The sequence below is a fragment of the Chiloscyllium plagiosum genome, unplaced genomic scaffold, assembly GCF_037043375.1.
Source record: "Chiloscyllium plagiosum isolate Xiang-an unplaced genomic scaffold, Cpla_swu_hap1 HiC_scaffold_36, whole genome shotgun sequence".
Classification (NCBI taxonomy): Eukaryota; Metazoa; Chordata; class Chondrichthyes; order Orectolobiformes; family Hemiscylliidae; genus Chiloscyllium; species Chiloscyllium plagiosum.
Window position 1 is genome coordinate 12,724,117 of NW_028270174.1, and position 20,720 is coordinate 12,744,836.

Consider the following 20,720-nt stretch of genomic DNA (forward strand, 5'->3'; position numbering starts at 1 on the left):
TGGGCCGAAGGGCCTGTTTCCACACTGTAAGTAATCTAATCTAATCTAAGTAAATGCTGCAATAGTACCAGCCTCCACCACTTGCTGTGGCAGCTCATTCCATACACGCACCACCCTTTGGGGAAAAAGTTGCCCCTTAGGTCCCTTTTATACCTTTCCCCTCTCACCCTAAACCTATGCCCTCTAGTTTTGGACTCCCCGACCCCAGGGAAAAGACTTTGCCTATTTATCCTATCCATGCCCCTCATAATTTTGTAAACCTCTATAGGGTCACCCCTCAGCCTCTGACGCTCCAGGGAAAACAGCCCCAGCCTGTTCAGCCTCTCCCTATAGCTCAAATCCTCCAACCCTGGCAATATCCTTGTAAATCTTTTCTGAACCCTTTCACGTAACACAACATCCTTCCAATAGGAAGGAGACCAGAATTGCACGCAATATTCCAAAAGTGGCCTAACCCATGTCCTGTACAGCACATGCTGCAATTTGAATTCCACAGGTGGAAATAAAAGCTGAGTCATAGAATATAAAGCAGGGTCAAAGACAGAGCAAATGTTATTATTTCATGGAAGAGAGTCACAATGCCTTGCAGACAAGTGGGGAATTTATCATAAAAAGCCCTTCTTAAGTTATACAAGTTACATCTCTAAGTGCACTGCATTAACAACTTCTAAACATCTTAACATAGACACTATGTATGAGATATGAAGATCTGTAGAACACTATGTATAACTTTCATGCTGTTCATATTAGGAAACACTGGCATAGACAGGTTAAGTGCTGATTCATCTATTTCTGTGACGCGCGTAGGGAATAGAGTCATACAGTCATAGAGATGCACAGCACAGAAACAGACCCTTGGATCCAACTCGTCCATGCCAACCAGATATCCTAAATTAATCTAGCCCCATTTACCAGCACTTGGCCCTAGCTCTCTAAGCCCTTCCTATTCATATAACCATCCAGATGCCTTTTAAATGCTGCAATTGTACCAGCCCCACCACTTGCTGTGGCAGTTCATTCCATACACGCACCACCCTTGGGGAAAAAGTTGCCCCTTAGGTCCCTATTATACCTTTCCCCTCTCACCCTAAACCTATGCCCTCTAGTTCTGGACTCGCCCACCCCAGGGAAAAGACTTTGTCTATTCATCCTATCCATGCCCCTCATGGTTTTATAAACCCTATAAGGTCACCCCTCAGCCTCCGAAGCTTCAGGGAAAACAGCCCCAAGCCTATTCAGCCTCTCCTTATAGCTCAAATCCTCCAACCCTGGCAACATCCTTGTAAATCTTTTCTGAACCCTTTCAAGTTTCACAACATCCTTCCTATAGCAGGGAGACTAGAATTTCCCGCAATATTCCAAAAGTGGTCTAACCCATGTCCTGTATTGCCACAACATGACTTCCCAACTAGTGTACTCAATACTCTGACCAATAAAAGAAAGCATACTAAATGCCTTCTTCACTGTCCTATTTACCCGAGACTCCACTTTCAAGGAACTATGAACCTGTACTCCAAGGTCTCTTTGTTCAACAACATTCCCCAGGACCTTATCATTAAGTGTTTAAGTCCTGCCCTGATTGGCCTTTCCAAATGCAGCACCTCACATTTATCAAAATTAAACTTCATTTGTCCACTGGCCCACCTGAACTAAACTAAATGAAATAAAGTGCAATGCAATGCGACCTCAAAAATTATTTACTGGAATTTCAAATTGAAGCAACGATTTAAGATTATCAAAGATGCAATACTTGCACTTATATAGTATCCTGAATTTCCAGAACATGCATTTATGTAGCATATTGTATCTCCTCAAGATGTCCCAAAGCATTGAAAGCTGAAAATGTGTTGCTGGAAAAGCGCAGCAGGTCAGGCAGCATCCAGGGAACAGGAGAATCGACGTTTCGGGCATAAGCCCTTATGCTCGAAACGTCGATTCTCCTGTTCCCTGGATGCTGCCTGACCTGCTGGGCTTTTCCAGCAACACATTTTCAGTTCTGATCTCCAGCATCTGCAGACGTCACTTTCTTCTCAAAGCATTTGAAACCCAATTAAAGCCTTTCTGAAGTCAGTGTTGTTGTGTGCACAAATATACCAGCCAGGTTTTACTTTGCAAAGTCTCATAAACAGAAATTAGGTGAATGACTAGATCATTTCTTTCTGGTGATGTTGGTTGTAAAAGAGTTTCAATGGTAGATGGACTAAGGCAGCTGACATGATGGGGGGGAAACAGGTAGTCTTTGCAACAAGGATTGCTCAACTTGGGTTTAATTGAACAAGGGCATGATCAGCGTGAGACAATGGTTAAGGGAGGGACATGGAATCAATGGTGATGGTTTGGAGCTCAAAGCAGGCATGAAACATGATCGTTTTAGTCCTCACAAAGTTTAGCTGCAGGCACTAGGAAAAAGCAAACACTTTCATTGGAGGTCGTGCAGCAAAGATTCAACTAAACTTATCCAAGAAATGATGTGTTTCTCCTATGATGAGACGCTAAGTAAATTAGGGCCTTGTTCTCTGGGATTTCGAATGAAAGGTGATCTCATTAAAACAGGGAGAAAGTGAGGACTGCAGATGCAGGGGATCAGAGCTTAAAAATGTGTTGCTGGAAAAGCACAGCAGGTCAGGCAGCATCAAAGGAGAAGGAGAATCGACGTTTCGGATATATGCCTTTGGTGCTGCCTGACCTGCTGCACTTTTCCAGCAACACATTTTTAAGATCTCATTAAAACACTCAAGATTCTGGAGGGAGTCAATAGGGTAGAACGTGAGAGACTTCAGGGAATCTAAAGCAGGCAGATAGTCTCGGAATAAAGGTTTTTTAATCATTTTGGGACCAAGATGAGGAGAAATTATTTCACTCAAATGGTTGTGAAACTTTGGAATTCTCTACCCCTGGGGGTTGTCGGTGCCCCACTGTTGAACTTGTTTAAGGCTGGGATAGACAGAGTTTTGGTCTCAGGAAATGAAAGGACAAGAGAGAGGACAGAAAAGTGGTGTTGAAACCTGTGGTTAGTCATGATCACATTGAATCGTGCAGCAGACTCAACGATCCATTTGGTCTACTCCTACACCCATCTCTTACATTCTTATGCTCTCAACCAAGACCAGATGTCAAACGAGCAGTCTGACAATGTAATAATTGTGAGTTGAGAGCAATACAGGGCAAGTTAAGCTGCATGTCATCAGTATACATGTTGAAACGGGCTTGACGTCTACGGATGATGCCACTGGAGTAGCTGTCATGGAAAAAACCATGCGTAGACAATATAATCTCAGTAAGTGCTGTCAAAGTCTTGTTGATCTCTAGAAATTATGCTGGTGCAAAAATACATTCCAACTTGTGACTGATGGTGGTTCAACACTGCACAAATCATAACAATGCAACTTAACTGTAATCTTGCTTCAAGTGCATAATGAATTAACAGAACATTTATGTAAACTATCCTACCACCGATTAAACAGTACATCTCCCTTACCGGATACGAAAAGATCCCACAGTGTATCACCCTTACCTGTCGATCAGTGGGTATTGGTGTATCCTTGTCAATTGCATCATATTTTGCTTGGATATCACCCTGGAAAGAAGAATGGAAGCAACTAAGTCAAATTATGTCCGTTTAAAAAAAGTGTGTGTGTGTGTGTGCGTGCTCAAATACAAAATGTAATACTATCTAAGCAAGGCTTAGCCTTCCAGACAACTTTTACTTTCTCAGGGAAAAGCTGGCTGAGCACGTACTTTTTCTCAAGGAATTGTACATACATCAGATATACAACTGAGAAACAGGTCACTCAGCCAACAGCACATCCAGCATTTTTACTCCACTCAAGTCTACTCAATCTTTCCTTTTATTTCCACCTCTCTCATATGTTTGTTTATAAAAAAAATCCTCATCGCTATCTTAAATGGATGACATCTATTTTTTAAGCAGTGACCCCAACTTCTCCATTCTCTCATAAAAGGAAACATGCAATATTAGGAGGGGTCTTGGTAGGGTGTATGGTTAATAAAGTCTTGTATGTTTCAATCTTACTCTTCGAAACTCCAGCAAAAATAAGACTAGCTTATCCACCCTTTTTGCCTAAGATGATCTGCCCATCCCAGGTACTGGGGTAGTAAACCTCCTCTGATTGTTTCTAATGCATTTACACTCCTCCTTAAATAAGGAGCCAATACTGACCACTGTGCTCGAGAAGTGGTCTAACTGAAGGATAACTTCTCTACGTTTGTATTCAATTCCCCAAGCAATAAATAATAACTTTCTATTAACTTTTCTAATTACTCATGTACCTGCATACTAATATTTTGCAATACATGCAATTCTTCTGAGCTTCTAACCCTCTATTCTGGGAAGACTATGCTTGCCTCTGGATGCCCCTTGTACAAAGGTTACGGGAGATGGACAAGCAAGCAATGAAACAGCTACAGAGTCAAAAGAAGGGTATTTAATTTCAGTTGAATAGTCTTTTTTTCTTTATTTTGCCAGGAAACATTGTTGAAAAAGCATCCTATTTCATACCATGAAAACTCAAAAGCACTTCACAGGACTAACTATGACACAATAAAGCCTTTCTGTTTATCATGTGCTAATTGAACAGCCTTGATTAATGCTGAAAGGGTGCTTCCTCTTGTGGAAGGGACAGGAACTTTAAAAACATAAAGGTCACTTGTGTAAAGACTGAGATGTTGAGAAGAAGTGAAGATTCTTTCTTTCAGAGGGTTGAAAGTTTTCCACGGAGAGTGATGGAGGCAGGGTCATTGAACATGTCTTAGGCAGAGGTCAATAGATTCTTGATTAACAAGGGAGTCAATGTTTCCATTTATGCATCCACGGGACATGGGCTTCACTGGTTAGGCCATCATTTATTGTCCTTCAAGGCAGAGGGTAGTTAAAAGTTAACCATGTAGCTGTGGGTCTGGAGTCACATGTAGGCCAGACCTGGTAAGGATGGCATATTTTCTTCCCTAAGGGGCATTAGGGTAGAATTTAAAACCAGGTTTTCATTGAACTTAAAATTTCACCACCTGTCGTGATCTAGGACAGAAGCTAATTCAGGGATTGCACTGTGACAGTTATAACACATCGTTCTACATGTTGCTTCACTAACATGCCAAACATTAAAGAACCTAAGGGGAAACTGAACCAAATCCTGATTCACCAGGGTGCAGAGGAATGAAAACCAAAAGAGCTGCAAATGCTATAAGTCAGAAATAGAAACAGAAATTGCTGGAAAAGCTCAGCAGGTCTGGCAGCATTTGTGGAGAGAAATGAGAGAGAGTGGGCTATATCTCCAGCTATCGTTCACTCCTTACCCCTTCCTCCCCACAGTATCTTCTCCATATAAACTGACATTTTCCTACCTACCATCAGTCGTGAGGAAGGGTCGCTTGACCCAAAATGATATCTGGAAGAACGGCACCTCATTTTCCACTTGGGGGCCCTGCAGCCTTCTGGGCTCACCATTGAGTCCAATAACTTTAGAGCTTAAGCTCTCCCCAACCCCTATACACCAGGCCTTGTTATCACACAGTCTGCCAATGCACGCAACCCATTGTTAGCCATGAACAGTCTCCCTTAGTAGTTATTCACTCTTCTAGTCAAATCGTTATCTACTCCTTTGTCTATCCACCTGTTATCTCTCTTTAGGCTCTATCCCCATATTGTTTACTCCTTGCCTTCCCCACCCCCGCCACCCTATCTTCCTATCTTCCTAATCTAAACCAACATTTTCTTAGCTACCATCAGTTCTGAGGAAGGATCACCTTTTGAAACATCAACTCTGATTTCTCTGCATAGATGTTGCCAGACTTGCTGAGCTTTTCCAGCAACTTCTGTTTTTGGTGCAGAGGAATGAAACCTTCTTTTACAATAAAAACATTTCAAAGTAATTCGTTCTTACCTCTATGCCAAGTAGCGCAGCCCAGGTCAAACCGCGTACTAGTGGAGGAATGTCTACTCTTGCTTCTTTCCAAATTTGATTCTTTTTGTATGGATATGCCTAAAGAAATGAAATTAAAACAGATAAAGAATTCATTAGCTGCGTCACCATCCCCTCTCTCATTTTGCCCATTTTTCTTTCATCTTTTGCAATCTCTGACTTTCTAGTCGGACGTTTGGATTTCAGGTTGTAAGGTTCAACAGGAGACAATGTGCATGTGGAATGCCACTTGAACTGCACTCAGGAGTGATCGGTTTTCCATTCGCATTCACTGGTTTCATTGCTTGCTACATTCGTATATACGTTATGGCATTAGAGACAAACAGGACACCAAAAGACTTCTCCACAGTGCTAATGCAAAGGTAAGGTGGAGTGCAAGGTGACAGACTGCAGCTATATAGAGCACACAAGTCTCATCACCAGGTATGACCACAGAGGAATGTGGGATTAAAAAAAAAAGGCTTGCACTTAGATAGCACTAATCCAAAGCACCTCACAACAATAAATTATTGTTGAAATGTCACATAATCTTGCTTCTTGATTTTCATGGGAAAAGGAAGAGAGATAGAACTTACACTCTCAAGTTTCACATCCTTTTCACATTGCAAAGTGTTTCAAACCCAAATAAATTACAGTAGAAGTGCATTCACCCTAGCTGTATATCACAATCGTTAATGCATTTATACAGAAACAGCAATAACATAAAATTACCAAAAATGGTGTTGCTGGCATTCAAATTGGAATCTGTTCTTACATACAGGAACCAGGAGCAGGAGCAGGCCATCTGGCCCTTAAAGCCTGCTCTGCCATTCAATAGGATCATGGCTGATCTTTTCGAGGCCTCAGCACCACTTACCCGCCCTCTCGCCGTAACCCTTAATTCCTTTATTGTTAAAACATAAACCTATCTTGGCTTTAAAAGCATTTACTGAGGAAGCCTCAACTACTTCACTGGGCAGGGAATTCCATAGATTCACAACCTTCTGGGTGAAGAAGTTCCTTCTCAATTCAGTCCTAAATCTGCTCCCTCTAATCTTGAGGCTATGCCCTCTTGTCCTACTTTCATCCACCAGCAGAACCATCCTCTCTACTTCAATCTTATCTATTCCCTTCATAATTTTGTGTGTTTCTATAAGATCCCTTCTCATTCTATTAAATTCCAATGAATATAATCCCAGTCTACTCAAACTCTCCTCATAAGCCAATCCCTTAAACTCCAGAATCAATCTAGTGAACCCCCTCTGCACCCCTTCTAGCACCAGTACATCTTTTCTCATGTAAGGTAACCAAAACTGCATGCAGTACTCAAGGTGTGGCCTCACCAGCACCCTATACAGCTGCCTATTCATACCCTATTCATTTTATACCCTATACACCCTATAACCTCTCTGCTTTTAAACTCAATCCCTTTAGCAGTGAAAGACAAAATTCAATTTGCCTTCCTAATTACCTGTTGTACCTGCAGACCAACATTCTGAGATTCATGCACAAGGACACCCAGGTCCCTCTGCACAGCAGCATGCTGCAACTTTTTACTATTCAAGTAATAATTCTTTTTACTGTTACTCCTACCAAAATGGATGACTTCACATTTATTAACATTGTACTCCATCTGCCAGACCTTTGCCCACCTGCTTAAACTTTCTATGCCCCTTTGCAAAGTTTCACAGTCCTCTGCACACTTTGGTCTACCACTCATCTTAGTGTCATCCGCAAATTTTGACACATTACTCATGGTCCCCACCTCCAAATCATCTGTGTAAATTATGATTAATTGCAGTCCCAATACTGATCCCTGAGACACATCATTAGTCACCAATTGCCAACTAGAAAAACACTCATTTATCCCCACTCTTTGCTTCCATGATGGTTAACCAATCCTCTATCCATGCTAATGCATTGCCTTTAATGCCATGCATCTTTATCTTCTGGAGCAGCCTTTTGTGCGGCACCTTGTTGAGTGCCTTTTGGAAATGTAAATACACCACATCTACTGGGTTCCCATTGTCTACTGTGCTCGTAATGTCTTCATGGAATTCCAGTAGATTACTTAAGCATGACCTGCCCTTCATGAATCCATCCTGCATCTGCCCAACAAGACAACTTCTATTTAGATGCTTTGCTATTTCTTCTTTGATAATAGACTCAAGCATCTTCCCCACTACAGAGAGACTAAGCTAACTGATCTATAATTCTCCATCTTTTGACTACCTCACGTTTTAAACAGTGGTGTCACATTTGCTGTTTTCCAATCTGCTGGAACTGCCCCAGAGTCCAGTGGATTTTGGAAAATTACCACAAGTGCATTTGTTATTTCTCCTGCCATCTCTTTTAGCACCCGTGGATGCATTCCATCAGGATCATCTAACTTCATATCCATTAGCTTGCCCAACACTACCTCTTTCGTGGTAACGATTCTTTCCCAGGTCCTCACCAACCTTTGTTTCTGTCAAACACTGGTATGCTATTCGTGTCCTCCACTGCGAAGACCTGACACAGAACACCTGTTCAATGCCTCGGCTATTTCCACATGTCCCATAACTAAATGCCCCTTCTCATCCTCTAAAGGACCAATATTTAGTTGAGCCACTATTTTTCATTTTACATATTTATAGAAACCTTTGCTATCTGTCTTTATATTCTAAGCTAGTTTATTCTCATAATCTATCTTACTTTTATTTATAGTTTATTTTGTGCTTTCTGTTGACCTTTAAAGCTTTCCCAATCTTCTGGGTTTCTGCTGATCTTGGCCATTTTGTGTGCCTTCTCTTTCAATTTGATAGCCTCTCTTATTTGCTTAGGCACCATCACTGCACCACCACAATCCATAGCTCCAGGCTGCAACATGAACATTAAAGTGCATTCCTCAGAAAAAAAATGGATGCCCTGGGAACCTAGTTGGCTGGATGGCTGGTATAAATCAGATTATTGCCAATGGCATAGGGTTTATCCACATTCTGGCTCGGTTATTTTCAGTACCTACCACCTTGCCCTCCCTGTAGCAGTGGTTATGGCAGTGTAGTTTGTGCCTGCCTTTTGGGCACAGAATTCAAGAAGTCGAAGAAAATAAATATTAAAGTTATACAACATGCCTTTCCTTAACTCAGAAACTGGCAGGCCAAAGCTGAATGTCTCATTTGCCTTTTTAACCACCAATTTATTTGACAATGTGAAAATGTCAGATTTAATTTGCCTGAAGATTTCACATCTTTCTCCAGAAGTGCTAAAACGTCAATCCTACCTTTAGCAGCCTGTCGAAAAGAATAATTCGGTGCAGCTGGTACTCAGTGTCTTTCTCTCTTATAATGAGAGGCAGGGTGGCTGCTGCAGTAAGGTCATGGTTGCTGTTGGAAGGTGATATAGTCGACTGCCTGGGAAATTAAAGAAAACATTATACATCAGAGTTGCAATTGCCATTTATGAGGGATAGAGGAAGCTTGTATGGAGCGTGGTTGCTGGGGTAGACCATTGGGTGGAATGGCCTATTTCTATTCTGCAATTTCTACTTGACACTACATTTAATCTGACTCGGACAAAAGCAAACTTCTTTGACAAATAGATACATTGGTGCTTATTTAGAGTTAAGTTGCATACCTTTGATTCTCCTGTGACCTCCTAGTTTTGTGGACCTGGCCCATGAAGTCCAGATAGCCATTTGCAGCCATATTTCCAGATTTGTCCCATTTGAATTTTGTGGGCCTTTAAAACTTATGTAGGCTATTTTTAGTCTTAATGCCTTATTGTTGGATGAATAGAAGATCAGAACTTGAGGATGTTTCTCTTAACGAATTGAGCCATGAGCAAACTGATGGGAAAGTTTCAAACATTTCACCCAGAGCCTGTTGCTATCTATATTATACTCTTATGCTGCCAATAAAGATAAAGGAGTTGTCTATTACTGGTTTTGGAACTGTTGCTGGACACTAATATTTTGTTGTTGCATGTTCTTCCAGCATTGTCACTGTCAGGTGAAAAACAACTGCATTGTTTTGTAATACCTGCAACACAACTTTAAGTGCAGACATTTGTTTTTCTCAAAACAAATACATTTTAGCAGAAGCACATCAAAATTGGTTAACGCCAGACAAGGAACACCAAGAAAAATAAAATCATGCGACTGGATTTCACAGGAAACTAGATTGCTCATCACCAAGGAAACAACATCAGTCTCCAATCTCCAAGAACAACACACCTGATGGGAAGCCATAGAATGCGAACCAGAGTAGGTAGGTCAGTTCTTCGCATCTGATCCATCATAGAATTAGATATCAGATAACTTATACCACAACATTTTTATCCACTTTTATTCTATGAGCCAGCATTCTCTATCTAGAGGGGGAAAGTTAGCAACTTTCCTCAAACTGTTAAGGTGGAACCCCTGAGTTTCTAACATCACCCTGTGATTAACCTACATTTCTGAAACTTAGTCCAGGTAACAATTAAGTGACAAGGCATTTACTCACTCATCTTCCAGCAAAGGATAAAACGCTTCTCCGGCGACATCTTTTAATCTCTACAAGACAAGCAAATTGAAGTGCCAGATAAATGCTGCAAAAATATAAAACAATATTGCTGTCCTAGTATGCAAACTAATCAATGGTCAATTGGATGGTCTGACTGTGTAGAACTTCACTGTTAGGCCGGGAGAGTGGATAATCTGGTAATTGAGAGTTTGACTGAAATGGCCATGGAAATGGACAGGATAATAATGAGATCAAGCACCAAATGCTCAGTTCATCATCTTAAACATTTGGGTTTTTGAGTATTTTGCTCAAAAATGTCTATCAAAACGGGAATCACTGAGCAACAGAAATTTACCAACGAATGAGAAATACAGAGTTTGATTGCAACTAATTTACCAAACCATTATTATCAACCCAATTTCAGTCTCGGCCTTTGTATCTTCTGAAATAGCCCAAAAAGGGAACTCACAGTCGTTCAGTCATTAGCTCCTTTGTTACTTGCGCGCAATCAAACCTCAAGGAATTTTCGTTCAGTTCGGAGACCTCTTCCGAATTACCAGTTCAGTAACAAAAACCATCATGATACCATTCCCCACCTTACACCTCAGAGCCAATTCTTTACAGACCTGCTAGCAAACAGCTAGAACCAATTTCTGACAAAAAAAAGGCTTGAGATGCAGCAAATAAACATTTTATGTTAAACATCTGGATGGCCCGGGCTAAAAACAGAACATTTCCTCCATGTTTGGTTGTTTGAGATACCTAAAACAATTAAGTAGGGGCTTTTTATTTCAGGCTATAATATACCGTCTGATCATTGTCTTATGTAGGCCTGAAAGGGTTAATATCTGGAAGCGTTTGGTGAGCTTCCTATATTATGGTGTCATAGAGTACCCATGAACACGAGGGAGAGAGAGAGAGAGTGAGAGAGAGTGAGTGAGAGAGTGAGTGAGAGAGTGAGTGAGAGAGTGAGTGAGAGAGTGAGTGAGAGAGAGTGAGAGAGAGTGAGAGAGAGTGAGAGAGAGTGAGAGAGAGTGAGAGAGAGTGAGAGAGAGTGAGAGAGAGTGAGAGAGAGTGAGAGAGAGTGAGAGAGAGTGAGAGAGAGTGAGAGAGAGTGAGAGAGAGTGAGAGAGAGAGCGCGAGCGAGCGAGCGTGAGCGCATGTTAGGGAGATTGAGACAGTCACTCAAGAGATATACAAGTCCTCAAGTACTTTGTACATGGTTTGTAGTGATGAAATAAATACCCTATTGCTTATTTTACCCGACTCCTGAGATCGTTACAAGTTGTGACCAAAAGACAAACTACCTACACTAGCCGCAGTGGTAGTAATAATCACTATCCTCAGATGGGCAAAACATTATTTCCTCGTAACATCTGTTCTCATGATAGTGACCAGAACTGCTTACAACAGCAAAACCACGTTAATACGATGATTTGCTGATAGGTAATTTCACATTTCAAAAAGAAACAGAATGCAATCCAAAGCATTGATGCATTAAAATTGATCACAACTTGAAACAACAGCCATATGTAGATGATTCACAAAAATAAAGGCCATAGCAGGCTTCTTACTGGGCCTTCTGTTCACACAGCCACACATATACATGACACCAGTGCTCACTGGACTGATGTATAAGTCTAAAAGTGTAAAAGCCATAAAGTTTAGAAAACTAGAGGAAATGAAAATTTTTTCCTGATTTACTGGATGTAGTTCTAATTTTAGTCAAGAAAATCAGCAGGATTCAATTTTCAAAAACGCTGTATTATTTACAAGCACATTGAAAGAATGATTTTAACACTTACATTTCTGAGTTGGCATAATGGCAGTGTCAGTGTGGTATCATCCAAGAGGAAACTTCTATCCCTCACTTGCCCAAAACTTTCTCCGTCTTCCAATATAAAGCTTAAAAAATGACCAGATTGAAATTCAAAACCTTTATTCCAGAAGCAGGTATTAAAACAGAACATGACAGAAATGTTTTCCATCTCTGAAGACAAAAACAGTTGAAGTTTCAGAACATGAAAGAACATCAGTCTTAAACATTCACTTTGTATCTCTCTTCACAGATGTGACCAGACTTGCTGAGTATTTCCAGCACTCAGTTTTCATTTCAGATTTCTAGCAGTTTGGAAATGTAGCATTTTGTTTAATTTCACAAGTCAGTCCAAAAACAGTTCAAGTTGGTAACATTTATTGGTTGATTTTAAAATACTCACAACCACTATAAATCTAAGTGGCTATAGACACAAGACAATAGGACCAGACCTGTTTGTTACTTACTCACTTGTCATGTATTCTTTGTCTAACAGATTGGTCCTCTGACATTTCATTCAATAACACAATAGAAACTTAGGCATAATAGATATATTTTCATTTTTCATTCATAATTTGGCCCTGTGAAGTTTCAACTAAAGAATGGTCGATAAAGCACTAGACTCTTTGGTCTATCCTGACCAAAGATGGGAATGGGAATTTATAGCATATAAACAATGAAGCAGAGTAGAGTACCAACGATTGACAAATCAGTGCTTTGAAGTCACGTGCTGCAATATTAAATTCTACACTCTCATCATGAAATTTACAATGGAAACTGCCTTGATAAGTATGATACATTGTCATTATACACTATTGCCAGTGGTAATGCAAGAATTCCTCTATTGTTAGACAGTGCACCCACAACATAATAGATTTGCATGTGTTGTTGCTATTTTAAATGTGGACATAGGAATGACTAAAATAATTAAAAGGAAGGTTTTTAATAAACAATAAATTTCAATGTACTGAACTACATCCACAAGTTAGTTGAGTGTCCGAAGCCTTCTCAAATATGCTTTGATTTTCAGAATTTCAAACCTCGCAGGTCTACCAGGAAAGAACATTAGTGTTATTATAGCGACAATTCCAACTCAAGAGTGGAAGGAAACAAAATATCTTTTTGATATAATCATGCTGGCCAAATAATTTACCTCACCAGCAACCATCAGATCACTTTCTGAGACAGTATACACAGCCTTTACTATTTCCCTCCTCCCTCCTCACTATCCAAAGCCCCAGATCCAGGTGAAGCAGCGATTTACCTGCACTTCACTCAATCTAATGTCCTTCCAAGATAGCAGCAGAGTAGCAGAGCAACATGCGGGCTCCTCAGCCCAGAGCTCATCTACTCTGTCCACTTTACTTTTTATCCCCTTCTCTCTCTCCCCACAGATGCTATCAAGTTTCTCCAGCAGTTTCTGTTTTTATTTATTTCAGATCTTCTTTGTTTTATATCAGTATAAAAAGAGTGCTAAGCAGACAAACATGATGTAACTGGGTCTTAGAAGTTTCAAAGGGGTTTTTGACTTACTTTGACAATGTACAAATTGGAGGTTTGGAGCGAATGATTCCTTTGATTGTAAGTTCCTTCTCCAAGTCCCCTCCAGCCAAACACCACAGATAATAGACTTCATCAATAGATCTTTCTGAAAGATAATCTTCATCTGCGTGGAAAAAAAATGTCTTGGTAACACTGCACCTTTGGGAAATCTGGGTACTAAATATCTAATCAATTTGATGGCTTCATTTCCTATAGAGCTACCGTGCACACTTATCATATGCTCAAACTTGCCAATGACAGAAGATATCAACAGTCTACAGAAACAGCTATCAAGGTTTTCACAATATCAAGAGTTGATCCTGACTCTGTACATGGGTTAAAAGGATGAAATTACAAGAACGTGGTGCACAAATTAAGTGTGTATTTCATTTTCTCATCAGTTACGATGATTTTGGGATGCTTTGTGAGAAAGGGTGGTGGAAGCAGATTTAACTGTACCGTCCAAATGGGAATTGAATATTATATTAAAAGGAAACATTTGAAAAAGTTATGAGGAAAGATGAGGGGAATTTAATGACATGGATTACAATGAGCTGAACTGACTTCCTCCTAAGCTGATTCTATAACCAACATTATTCATTGCTTTCCATCTTGCATTTGATCAGATAGCTTGGATCAGCTAGCTTATCCTTTCATTCATTACAACTTAAAACAGTGCTGAGGATTAACCTCTGTGACTCCATTTTGTATTAGATACTTCCTTTTACCCCAGAACTGGTGACAAAGTGCTGAGACCAAAAATCTTTCACCTTATCTCCTACGCCATTGATACTGCAGACCTGCTAAACATTTCCACCATTTTCTGGTTTTATTTCAAATTGTCTCTGTACTGACAACAAAACTGAAATATGCAAGGAGACAAGTCTATTATGTGGATATTAAAATAGGGTAGATGTTTGAAATAAATACCCACCCTCAACATTTCATCTCCTTAATCATTACCCATCTTTGTTAGATTTGAGCATTTTTTGGCATTTAGAACTGAATATTCTCCTCAGTTACAAATGCTCAACAGTTTGGTTTGAGAATCACATCACATCTACCTTAAAGTTTTAAGCATGACCAGAAAACTTAGTCCGAACATAAATATGCTGATGAAACAACAGCCCTGTTATTACCAACATTTTGAGTGCAGAGTGAAATAATCTCCATTGCATTCTGCGTTGTACTTCGATGTGCAAACTAGCATGATCAGGTGATAGTCTCTTTGCTGCTCTAGCCCAATTTCCACAACACAATGAAAATATGGTCAGGTTTCAATGCTCAGTCAGGCAACTGGATCAGCATCACCAGGGATTCAACTTAACAGTACTTGTGTCAGGAAAACTAAACCGACATAACATGCACCTCAAAATGTGGAGCAATTACTCAGAAAAAGCTACTATCTCAAAAGGTTTCCTTCAACAGAAAGCATCACTTAATGAACCTCAGAGTTACTGCACTGACATCATAGTTAGTGCTGTGCTACCCAGTACAAAACTTCTATATTTTTTTCACATGTTTCTAATAAGCAGCCCAGATGAAATACAGCCATTATCTGCATCTCAATACACATTTGTATAATATGGCCAACATAGAACTTTGGAATATTTGGAATAAATCTCCCAAATACCTTTGTAGAATGTGCCCAGGTCCTCAGGAATGATTAAATCAGCACAACGCAGAGAGGATGTAAAGAGACCATCAGGTTTGCGGTACGGCTTGTACAAAGCAGAAACTTCAGTGAATACACTGTCTTGTAGCAGTTCAGCTGGAGTTGGCCTAATAGACAAACAGATTCCAAAACACATTGACATGCAACAGGAACAAAATTGTTATTGTAGACAGACATTCCAGAGAAGCGATACAATAAGTCATGCAACATATAAACTTTAAAAAGAACTTGGGTTGCTGCTACTTCATAACAGCATGTGGATTCAATGACTGGAATCCCTCTTGACACAGTTCACCATGCCAGAGAACTGCCAAGTGAAGGCAGGAGCCTTGTTTCCCCAGTGCCCACAACCCCACCAAAGGAGAACAATCAAAATCTAAAGTCGTCGTTACTCAAGGCTCCACATGTGGCTGCTGAGAGATACTGTAAAATGTTGAGAGGAAAGGGTGATTTGCAATTTAACTGATACTCAAATTAGTTAATACTATAAGAAACCATTTTACAAAGGTTGGGTACTTTCAAATTAGCTTAGCACTGGAATGTTCCACAGTAAGACTGTTCCTAATTTCCAGTCTTGCTAGCAAGGGATCGAAGACGTCTCCTGCAATAAGACAACTCTTGTCTATGACTGCAGGAAAGGCACATCATCGGGTAGAGTTCAGGGAATTTCATACTGCAACTAACTTCTCCAACTTGGGATGCTGGATATCCAAAGTGGGAAAATGCCCACATTCCCGATAAACAAGTCACCCACCTTGATAAAAACGTTGGACTACACAAGTGTACAAGCTCATAACAAATGAGGCTAATATAGTAGAAATATCAGACTGGTTTTATTTTATCTTAGAGAGAATTCATTTAGATTTGGCATTTGAAATTTGCTTTGAAGTTGTGAAATCACTCACCTTTCGGATGGGTGAAAGGTCAGGCATTTTTTCAACAGTGTTTGAACATCTTTGGGTAAGTCCTTTGAGAAGATGAAACAGCATTTATATGCATCAATAAGTGTGCAGAGGGCAAATCAACTTCACATTTGGAACTAAGCAAATACTCTGTTTCATATATTTAGATCTGCTATCTCTACCATTGAAAATTTCAGATCTATCTTCAAAATTCCTTGAGTATAGGTAGAGATGTTGGTCAGTCCCATGAATAAGGTTGCCTTACAGTTTGATATGTGCTGCTACAATGCAATGACCCTGGGGTATAACAATGAGTCCCTAATCAGTAATCAGTATTTAATCTGCAAGGGAATCATGGATTATGGGGAAAAGGCAGGAAAGTGGAGTTGAGGGTTATTAGATTAGCCATGATCTCACTGGGCAGTGGGGTAGATTTGGTGGCCTGAATGGACCACTTCTGCTCCTATGTCTTACAGTGTGATGTTCCAAACTGGGTATCAGCTGTATGCTCATACCTACATCTCCAATCCTTCAGTACGTAAATTGCTACCCTTCAGTAAATTTCAATTATTCTCATGACTCAACCTGAATCTCTAGAACGTTGGGAGTATCTAACAGACATGGGATTTTTACTCATAGAATCATAAAAAAAAGAGCTGTAGAAAGAGCTGAGACCTTATTCAAGTGGTATTCATACCTGGGACAATGGTAGAAGATCATGAAGGTAAGGAAGTGGTGAATAGTTGGAATATTCTATAGAAAGATATCTATAGATGTATATGGAAGAGTGGGGGAGGAATGGAGAGTAGTAATCATCAGGGCAATATTCAGAAGTGGCATAACGGCAGCAAGGAACGGGGAGAGAATATAAAATGAATAATAGGAGCAGACATAGTCCGTTTGAGCCCTCCAGCCATAATAAAAGATTTTGGCTCAACTACTCCAGGCCTCAACTCCTCTTTCTAGCAGCTCTTCATAACCTTCAAATCCCTGAAGAATCCGAGAGGAGAGAAAAAACAGCAATGTTGCACTATGATATCCGGTCTTTCCATCACTTTATCACACTGTACAATGTAGTGATGACAATTAGAATCATTACAAAATACAATGTCAGTAAAGCAAACCATGGTAATCTCCAAGCAGCCATGCTCTTCTGATATCACAGTCAAGATATCATCCACACAACCTGCAAAACAAACCTGGAATAAGTACAAGATGGAGAAACTAAATCATTGACACACACTGTGATGAAAACAGTCTTACCTAGATTTAGGATAAATTTTAGCCGTTCAGAAATATCCACATTCTGGAGCAGTTTGTGACCCTGCACAAAATAAATACGCGTAGTCAGGTTTTTTTTCGTAAATGTGGTCTTATATCACAGTTATAATTGATTTGTTACATGCAATACATCTGGAAAGAAAAAGAGGTTGAATGAATAGTTTTGTTTTGTCTAACTTGAAAGTCCTGGCATGCTTGCTTTCATGTATTGCTTGTGTTTCACCACATATGGTTTGATTTCATTGGCAAAAGAAAGCAAGTTGCCAGGGGAAAATGCAGAGGTCTTTGATAGAAGCTAATATCCTTAATTGGATAGCCAGTAAGTGGCACATCCAACTTAATGCAAAGAAATGGAAGTGATATTACAAAAACTAATACTTGTACACACTTGGAGTGAACATATTCAACTATTATGGAAAATGCAGCTTGTTAAGGTCATAACTGCAACTGTACCATTCCGTAGCTTCTCCACAGGGCCAGGAATAATTTCAGTGTTACAAGTTTACAAAGACGACTTTTAGTGTGGAGGAGTTTTGGGATTAATGATAAAAATGAAGATAGAATGCATGACATATGGATACAGAACTCACACCTGGGTCCTCACTGTTACTTGCTACACTACCATTGTTCTTATCGCACATGTATAATCCAATTAGTGAAAGCAACTAGTGAAAGCTGCATTTGGAAAAGTATGTACATCCTCTTTTTAAGAGGGCCAGGGTAAATCTAGGGTGGCAATGCAGGAAAAAAAAAGCCTTGACATGGGTAAGTGGTGAAGAAACAAAGCTTAGAAACAAGAGAGAGACAGTGATTAATGTATTGACAAACCTCAGGCGCAACTGTCTTTGGCTGGTATACCACATGTGGTTAGAATGTACCCACCATGTCGTCATGAGTGTTCCCATCACTAATTTTCTATAATCTTTACCACATGCTCAGCTATTTTTTTTTGACAGAATAATCATCTCTGTTTTATGTCATTACAGTTTCTGACCGCAAGATGACATTTGTTTGGTTCCCTTTTCTATCATCGACATCCAATCAGTCAAGTCTGTTGCCATCAATACACAATGGGTCAATGAGCAGAAGCTAACAAGGCAAGGAAGATGATTACAAGAACAGCCACATTTTTTAGGAATTAAAGATGTAGACTTCTATTTCACAACTGGACCACTGGTTACAGGGGATGATTCCTATACCTCGAGCTGAGAGATTAACATCCAGCACATGGAAAATAACACTTTTTTCAAATGTATCAAGTGCCACATCAAAAAAATGTATTCTCTTTGCTCCCTTGATAAAAGTTACAAACTGCATTGGCCAAACTAATTACATTTCTTAATTTTCAAGTAGAGTCAGAGGTTAGGTCATACTCCTGATCAAGAAAGGAATGATGTGTATTTATACAACTCTTTCCACATAAGAACTTAAGAAGTAGGAGCAGGAGTAGACCATCTGGCCACTCAAGCCTGCTCCGCCATTCAATAAGCTCATAGCTGATCTTATTGTGCGCTCAGCTCCACTTACCTGCCTGCTCACCATAACCCTTTAAGTTTCCTAAAGAGTAATGAGGTAAATGACCAATTGGTTTATTGGTGTTACTCAGGAATATAAAATTTGTACATGGGAAGAGCTACGTGGCCCAGATGGTGTTGATGCTTACACGGCCTGACATTAAAACAGGTCTAAGAGTGAAACACAAAAAGCTAGCAAGGAATCTCTTCCTCTGAGGCAGAACTGGTGGTGTGAGTCCCTTGGCGATTAAACAGTCCGACGCTCAAATTATTCCAAACACTGTCAGAAGGGGAGCAGGTGGTATTTGCTGCATTGGCTGCTGGGGAATGCTCAGATATTTGTATGCTCAGTGTGCTGTTTCTGCTTGGGCTCTACTTGGCTTGTGGGAGACTCTCAATATGGTCAGCACCTTCACAGATAGTTCTTCTCCACCTTTGGAGAGTCCTCGGTTCGAGATCCCCAAGGGATACTGCAATTCCTATGCCCTCCTGGTAACTGCGAGCTATGAGGAGGCTTGAAGTAGAGAGCTCGATATGGAAGGTGTGTGTCAGGCATGGGGATGAAGCTGATAACCTATGCCTCCATATTGAGGATGTTGGTGAAGTATAGCGAACCAATTCCAAAATCAGAAGGAAACCTCAATGTGGAGACTATTGACCTATTACTGTACACCCGGAAAGGGTTCTGACAGAGAGTCCCTCTACAGTGTCATCTCTCATTCAAAAGGCCAACTGCCTCCACACCACCCTCCTCCCCAAACCTCCATTCCTTGTTTCCCAGTATTTGTGCATTAGTGTCAACATCTGGGAAGCAAAGGATGGTATTCCCATTTAACTCAGTAGCACCCTGGCACATAGCCTGGCTAGATCATTGCAGGTCATCAAAGACCAAAAGCAGTGTGTGACTATCCTGAGGAATATCTCTGTTCAGTCCATGAGCATAACAGTGAGCTTTCTCTTGCTCCAAGTTGCTCCCACTCTGAACTCTCTGTCCACAACCTGGTGCAATGTTCCAGTAAAATTCAATGCAAGCTTGATGAATTCTACCTCATCTTTTGAATCAGTACTATGAATTCAATACTGAGTTCAACAATTTGTCATCACTTTGCCTCAATTCTTTATTAATTCATTCCTCTTATATCCAGTTGTTTTCCAGTTATTCCTACCTGATCTGGATACCTTTATCCATTATTATGTGGAAGGTCTGTTAATTCAATGGCTACATTGCAAGATACTAAATGGAGTGGGCTCAGTCCCTGTACCAGCTACAGGTAGTTCATGAAGACCTGCCTTCTTTTCTTGCTCTGTACTTGCAGAATGGTGCTCACCCCTCCTCCCCCCCCCCCCCCCCCCACTCTGGTTCTTTGTGGATTATGGCTAATTACCCATTGCCTATAACATATTTTGTTACTTAATTTTTCATGCCTTTCAATCTTTCACAGACATATCTGAAATAACTCCATGAAGACTGGCATCCCATCACCAAATCACCTTTTATTTACAGATGCTTAGTACATGACACTGACCCAGCTAGCTCAGAGCTGGCTCCGAGAGTGAGCAGAACCCCTGACACGCCTCTTTCTATCTG

The 20,720-nt window shown here is 40.3% G+C and overlaps 1 protein-coding gene across 2 annotated transcripts in view; it reads right to left on the reverse strand.

The window, feature by feature from the left end:
* tbck (TBC1 domain containing kinase) overlaps positions 1-20,720 on the reverse strand; it is a 202,672-nt gene that overhangs the window by 136,847 nt on the left and 45,105 nt on the right. For both annotated transcript variants that reach the window (XM_043674337.2, XM_043674336.2), the window contains exons 7-16: positions 17,601-17,661; positions 17,462-17,523; positions 16,341-16,402; positions 15,394-15,542; positions 13,752-13,884; positions 12,208-12,307; positions 10,403-10,452; positions 9,181-9,310; positions 5,901-5,999; positions 3,515-3,577 (exon numbers count right to left, since the gene is read on the reverse strand). In XM_043674337.2, coding sequence (XP_043530272.2) covers positions 3,515-3,577; positions 5,901-5,999; positions 9,181-9,310; positions 10,403-10,452; positions 12,208-12,307; positions 13,752-13,884; positions 15,394-15,542; positions 16,341-16,402; positions 17,462-17,523; positions 17,601-17,661 — 909 coding nt within the window. The remainder of the gene's footprint in view (positions 1-3,514; positions 3,578-5,900; positions 6,000-9,180; positions 9,311-10,402; positions 10,453-12,207; positions 12,308-13,751; positions 13,885-15,393; positions 15,543-16,340; positions 16,403-17,461; positions 17,524-17,600; positions 17,662-20,720) is intronic.